This window comes from Lactuca virosa, chromosome 8 (assembly GCF_052849685.1).
Source record: "Lactuca virosa cultivar CGN04683 chromosome 8, Lactuca_virosa_CGN04683_v6, whole genome shotgun sequence".
NCBI lineage: Eukaryota > Viridiplantae > Streptophyta > Magnoliopsida > Asterales > Asteraceae > Lactuca > Lactuca virosa.
In genome coordinates this window covers 145421751-145429278 of record NC_136433.1, presented here as the reverse complement: position 1 = coordinate 145429278, position 7528 = coordinate 145421751, and the positions used below count along the sequence as shown (strand labels likewise).

The 7528-nt window shown below is 29.2% G+C and overlaps 1 protein-coding gene across 1 annotated transcript; it reads left to right on the top strand.

Annotated features, from left to right (window-relative positions):
* The first annotated feature begins 3123 nt into the window (after positions 1–3123).
* On the top strand, positions 3124–6959 carry LOC145132633 (Protein kinase superfamily protein). The gene is made up of 7 exons (XM_079067501.1): positions 3124–3486; positions 3708–3962; positions 4552–4709; positions 4773–4852; positions 5061–5196; positions 5314–5463; positions 6573–6959. Exons 1-7 carry the CDS (start codon positions 3291–3293, stop codon positions 6753–6755), a joined length of 1158 nt encoding a protein of 385 aa, XP_078923627.1. The 5' UTR covers positions 3124–3290; the 3' UTR covers positions 6756–6959.
* Positions 6960–7528: the final 569 nt, after the last annotated feature.

Below are 7528 nucleotides of genomic sequence, written 5' to 3'. Positions count from 1 at the left end.
TTTGTTTTTTTATATGCCGTTATATTTTGAAAACTTTTTATTTTTTAGTCATTGGTCTGTCACCAATAGGATGAAATGAATTATTTTTTCGGTTTGTATTTAGCCCAAACATTTACTTCTCAGTATGTGTTTAGCTCCAATATTATTTTTGTTCTTCATTTGCCATTACTTTTTGGATTTTTTAGCTCTTGACCCTTAAAATGAAAAATGAAGAGGCGTTGAAAGCAATAGTGAAACCGTGACTTCTCGTTGATGGACTTTTTTTCATGTGTTGTATTTAATGTATACATATATTTTAAAATGAAGGAAAAACAGTTAGGACGTAAACTAGCTGGTAGCTTGTAGCTTGTAGCTGGTAGCGTTTTGTTGAGCACTATGTAAAGTAGCATTTGGATTTGGAGCGTTTTGTTTAAATTAAACGCAAAAAACTTGTAGTGTCAAACAAGACTTTCAGTTCAAAACTGAGTGTTTTATCAAACGCTAGAAGCTAGAAGCTCTCAAAGGCTACCAAATGCTTCGTGCCAAACATACCATTAGTGTAAGTCTCGAACCCGAGACATCTAATAAACAATGAGACATGCTAATCTCTTAGCTAATAAAAATTGTTAATTCATTCGTAATTCATCTAAGAAACAATTGGCTATTTCTAATGAAATATTTGTTAAGAAACCAAAGAAATGAGATGACATATTTCTTGAGAAACCAAATAATTGACTATTTCTAATGACATATTTATTAATTCATTTGTAACATGTTAAAATGATTTATGATGACATGACACGACTAAATAAGTTTTTATGCCATAACAAAGAGAGTCATTGACTCACCAACTAACACATTTCCGCCCCTTAAGGAGAAGTCACGAGTCAATGCCTCTTGTAGTAGCACCCAAGAACAACGATCAACAAATATACATTTTTTTAACAAATATGTCATTAGAAATATTCAATTGTTTCTTAGATAAATTAACAAATTTGATTGCCTCAAAGATTAGCATGTCACATTGTTTATTAGATGTCCCAGGTTCGAGACTTACACTAGGTGTACGTGTATATAAAGATCGTTAAAATCCGAGATCATATAAAGAAGTTATGAGGTTTAGAACACAACAAATACGAACGCTGGATATAAAGATCGTTAAAATCTGAGATCGTATGAAAAAGTTACGACGTTCAGAACACAAGACCTAAGCAACCAAACAACTGAGGTCGCGGTGGCCATAAGCAACAACCCTAAACACCTCATTAATAATTGCCCAACGTAGGATGATGTGAGAAAAATCTAAAGAAACAGATCATAAGTACGAATGTGTACAAAAAACGACTTATTTTGCAACAAAAAAATATTAAGGACTAAAGGTGCAAACAAAATATTCAAGACCAAATGCTTATAAAATAAGAAATATATTACCCCATTAATTCATTTTTTTCGTTTATTTGGAGTAGCCGGTCATAAGGATTGGATATGTACAGTTAAACGAGTCGAAGGAACAAATATAGACAAAAAAAACTCAATAACCGAATGTATATAAATCGAAAAGTATATTCTCATTATCTCATATTAAATATATATAAAATCTTATAACCAGAACATGCATTTCTTAATCGTAATAAATTACGAGCCTAAAAATATATATTAGTTATAAGATGGAGATCAACATCAATGATTTAATATTTTGAAGCTAATATTTAATGTATTACCAAAAATGCCCTTGCAAAGTCTTAACTAATTAAACCTACACACTGATTAATAATCGAAAAAATATTTTGTAACTTTTCTATAATTATTTTAAGATTTTAAGATAGAAAGGGATACAATAATTGGGAAATCGCTAACCTACCCTTAAACCTTCTCCAACTCACCCTCCCTCATACTCATTGTATCCAACCTTTTACCAAACCACCCCCCATTTAAACTTTTTTTTTTCTTTTTGACAACTTTTGAACCTTATATATATATATATATATATATATATATATATATATATATATATATATATATATATATATATATATATATATATATATATATATATATATATATATATATATATATATACACACACACTAAACAATTCTAACAAAATTGTTTGATAAAAAATTTCTAATTGACAATTCCTTATTCCCAACTTATGAATTCGGCCCACTGGTTTAAAAACATTTTAAATGTTGTAATAGTAGATGTGTTTGTAATCACGTTGTATAAGTTTTCTGTTATATTTTATGGCCTCATATATGTAACACTAACAAAATTAGGTTTGTGGGTTTTACACTTGTAAATTTTAGTTTTTTCATAGAAAATAAAGGGTAAACATCACTCCTCGATGCATCATCTAGTTCCACAACCAAATATTATAAAATCAGGACAATATCCATATTTATATAATTAAATTTTAAAAAATTTCTACGTCAATACCTCACCGATGTGACATATTAAACTCTTATAACAAGATAATCATAACTTATAACATACAATTTTTTTATATTGGATATGATGTTACGGGCTTAAAAGTATATATATTGTCAAACATTTTTATTAAGGTTGGTTGTTTGATAGTTATTTAAACCGATAATGACTTAACAAGTATGTTACTAGGAGTTTGTTTTTTTTATATAAAGCTCTCATATATCTCACATTCAACAACACACTTAGAAATAGTAGTTTCTATTACAAATTATTCAAGATCAAACTAGTATGAGTACATATATATATATATATATATATATATATATATATATATATATATATATATATATATATATATATATATATATATATGCAAACAACATTTATTGAATATACGTTTGATACCATTGTACAAAAATCACTAAGTAAGTACATGGTAATTAATTCAAATATTTGTATCAATTTACAGATGCTCAAAATGGGTTAGTTTTTGCCATGATTGGTACTTGTACAATCCACATAGAGTACAAAACAAACCGCACCTTATTTTTAAATCAAAAATGGAATAAGAGGCAAATAATTGATGTGTCCATAACCCGACTCAACAATGATTTGGATTTGCCACCACAAACTTAGAATTGATTTCTCATGGGTCCAAAAATTTGACCCATTGACCCGACACTTGAACAGCTTCATATTGACACAACTACTACTACCACTACCCCACCCCCAATTCCACACACCATTTAAAACCCTCATCCAACCTTCCTTCTTCAAAAGACAATCTTTTATTCTCTCTTCAAAAATTTCAAACAATCTCTGAACAATGTCCCCTTAATCCTAACCCTAGAGAGAGAGAGAAAGAGATACTGTAAAAGAAGAAAATGAGGTATATCAGAACAGGAAGTTTCAAGAGGCTCTTCTCTATGAAGCGTCATAGCTTGGAAGATTTGCCAAAAGAATGCATTTTTATGAAACAAGATTCATTCAACAATGGTGAAACAGAGTCTTTCAAGAAACCCACCTGGAAATGCTTCTCTTTTGAAGAGATTTATGTTGCCACAAATGGTTTTTCCTCAGGTAGTTCCAAATCTTTTCAAAGTGCCAAAAGGGTTTGTTTTCATAGTTCTTTGCTCAAAACAAGTGAACCATTAATGGAAGTTGCAAAGATTGAATCTTTATATGTATTCATGTTGTTAAATGATGAATTGCTTTCATGGATATCTCTAAAATTTGAATATTTTTTGTGGGTTTTAATCTTTTTCTAGTGTCATTAACTTTTTTTTACATGGGTGTTTCAGAAAACATGGTTGGGAAAGGTGGGTATGCAGAGGTTTACAAAGGAGTGTTAGAAGATGGGCAAACGATTGCTGTGAAAAGATTAACACAAACATCATGTGACGAAAGGAAAGAGAAAGAGTTCTTGACAGAAATAGGAACACTTGGTCATGTAAATCATCCAAATGTTTCATCACTCTTGGGTTGTTGTATTGATAGTGGTCTTTATCTCATCTTTCAATTCTCATCCAAAGGTTCTGTGGCTTCTCTTCTTCATGGTAATACTTCCCAACTTTTTTCTTGTTTTCTTTCATAAAAAGTTTCTTAATTATTAGTACTAACTTGTTAAAATACAAAAAGAAAATGTCAAAATGAAGATTTTAAGCTTTTTATAATGGTTACTAGGCAAGAGACTAGAAAAAAAATGGTTAAAATCATTCATTATGCACATTTTAGTGTTCTTTTTGCCTAGTTGTTAGTTTACGACAAAATTACAATTAGAATGATTAAAACATATTTACTCATAAAAAGAGTCGGTAACCATATTTAGAGAACATTTATTGCATAAAATAAGCACATACATCATATGTATATGAGTTATCGATACTTAAAGATTGTAGGGTCACTAATAACTATTTACTTCCAAACAACACTATATTTAATATTTGTACTTGGAAGTTTTTTTGTTAATTGCAAATAAGACCATGCATATTCAATATTTGTACTTGAAAGATTTTTCTTTTAAGCATCTAATATATATAACAAAAACATTTATCCGCGTTTTTTATGAATAAGTAAAATGATTGTTGATTAAAATTTATATTAAAATTATATTTAATATTTTTTTGTCTTATCTACTTTTGGTAGATGAGAATTTACCGGTTATGGATTGGAACACGAGGTACAAGATTGCCATTGGGTCCGCTAAGGGGCTACATTACTTGCACAAAGTATGTCCAAGAAGAATTATTCATCGCGACATTAAAGCTTCAAATGTTTTGGTGACAAAAGATTTTGAACCACAAGTAAGCAATTTAAATTTAATACACTTTAATTAATGTCGTAATAACTTGTATTATCATTCATAGATATCGGATTTTGGGCTTGCAAAATGGCTACCTTCGCAATGGACACACCACTCGATTGCTCCAATCGAAGGAACATTTGGGTAATTTCAATTGTTAGATTTTTATTCTTTTTATTATGATTTAAAATACATTCTATTTAAAAAACTAATTCATCCATAAAAAGCAATTGTTTTTCTAGAATTGTATGATACCTGTAAGAGTATTGTATTTTATGTAGATGAATCAATTTTTTAAATAAAAAAATCACCTCCCTTAAAATACACCTACTAATATTATTTTTGTTGACAGACATTTGGCTCCCGAGTATTTTATGCATGGTGTTGTGGATGAAAAAACCGATGTTTTTGCTTTTGGTGTTTTTTTACTTGAAATTTTATCGGGCAAGAAATCTGTCGATGGGTCCCACCAAAGCTTGCATGGTTGGGTAATGCCAACATTTATGTTTGATTAAAGTTTTTAAAATTTTTAGCCAGCTATATATATCTTATATATACATTAATACATATAACATATATATAATTTGAATTTTTTGATTTTATAGGCAAGACCAATATTAAACCAAGGTGAAGTGGAAAAAATTGTGGACTCAAGACTCGAAGGTAAATATGACTATTTGCAACTTAATAGACTTGCTTTTGCAGCATCTCTTTGTATTCGACCATCCTCCACGTGGCGCCCTACGATGAGCGAGGTGTGTGTTCTTTTTTAATATTTTTTCAAATATGTTTCAAAAATCTAGTAAAAACATTAAATTATATTAAGTTGGATTAATCTTTTTTAAAGGTTGTCGTTTTCGATGTTGCTCATTCTTGGATGCTTAAACCATGCGTAGGGGACCATGTCTGAGCTCAAAAAATATATTTAACTATTCAAAAAATATATTTAACTATTCTGATTAATTTTAATTATTTTGTTGTGAAGAATATTCTTAGAATTTTAAATGATGAGTAATGCTTTAATTAATTATAGATGAACTGAATGTAATTAACCAAGATTAAACAAGTGGATAATCACCTTTAAATTTATTTTCTTGTCCCTTTATGATTCCAATTAACACCCTACCACGATATTTTACTTGTCTTTTCTACACATTAAAAATAAATAAATATTATATCATAAACCGACAATAGGTCTTATATAAATACCACGTTTATTAATAAATAAAAACATCACAATAAATATGCATGTTAAACAGTTTAAAAAAAGAGGCTTAATTTAAACTATAGATTATAGAGCCGACATACATTAATTAGAGGTTAAAAGTTCGTTCTCTTGAGGACCAAATTTCGTTATATAATATAAAAATAAGATTTAAATGTTTATAGCAAAAATAAATTCGTCCTGTTGTCATCTTCCCACCCGTGTGTTTGCGTGGACGCATATATATTTTGACAATCATGGACTTCCATTTTCTTTCTTCTAATAATCAAAATGATTAAAATTACAATAAGGACGTTTTTAATTTTATCTAATATGGATTATTTTTATTGATAATGAAAGATCACCTTGCTATATTGTCATAGTCAATATTGGGCCATTTTTGTCTTTTTCTTATGTAATCAACTATTTTAGCACTAGGGTTAACCTTTTTTCTTTTGTCTTTTTGTTAAGAAATCATATCCTTGTTTCATTTATTATATCAATATTTTTACATAAGAGTTATTGTATTAGGTTTAACACCAAGTACTTGATCATGCATAATTATGCTTCATTGTATATGCATAATTGATGCTTCATGTAAAAAGAATACATCGTAAATTAATGTTAAACGTAAGTTTAATCTATATTCTTATTTTATAGGTACTTGAGGTAATGTTTGAAGAAGAAATCGATAAAAATAGATGGAAAATGCCTGATGAAGAAAAGGAAGAACACGATGAGTTTTGGGGTTTCGAGGATTTGGAGTTTGAATCTTGTGACAGTAGCAGAGAAAGTACTTTCTCGGCTTCTCTCCAAGATTCAATCTCAACAAAGAGCAGTTAATAAGTCATGTGTATAAATACTTTATCTTACGTCAATAATAATACAGTTTTTAAGTCATATATATGATCAAGTAGTTAATTTGACTCCTAATAGTGTTATTTTGTGAGTAGGGTATATACACATTGGAACCACAACATACCTTATTATGTAAATGACAAGTTTTTGTTGCATCAATATGATATATATGCAAGATTATTTAGGTAATCCATTCTTTGATATTTAATGCAAACTAAAAAAAGAATTATTTTGTAAATGACAAGTTTTTGTCGCATCAATATGATATATATGCAAGATTATTTAGGTAATCCATTCTTTGATATTTAATGCAAACTAAAAAAAGAATGTTACCATGACTTGTATAATTAATTTGCATTGGAAACTTGTAAGATGTAAGAAGGTGGTTATTGGAATTAGATGACTCAATCATCTATCTACATGCACATGGCGGGTATCTATGAGATTGCACAATTATGGTGGCTAGTGGCCAACTCAGCTGTTAGAGTCCAGCTCATAGTAATAATTCCACGTGGGACAACGCCAGCATGTAGGGCATGAGACAGAAATGAGATAACATAACCATTTTTACAACCTTCTTTTACTAAGAGTTTATATAAAAAAGCTTTAAAACAAATGGTGGCATTAAGAAAAACTTAGGAGTATATTAGATATTTTCGATTAAAAAAAACTGGGTGAGCATGGGTTGGATTGGGTCGGTTTTAACATAAATCCGAACCCAAACCAATACTATAGGTTTTTAAGGTTTTAAAACCGAA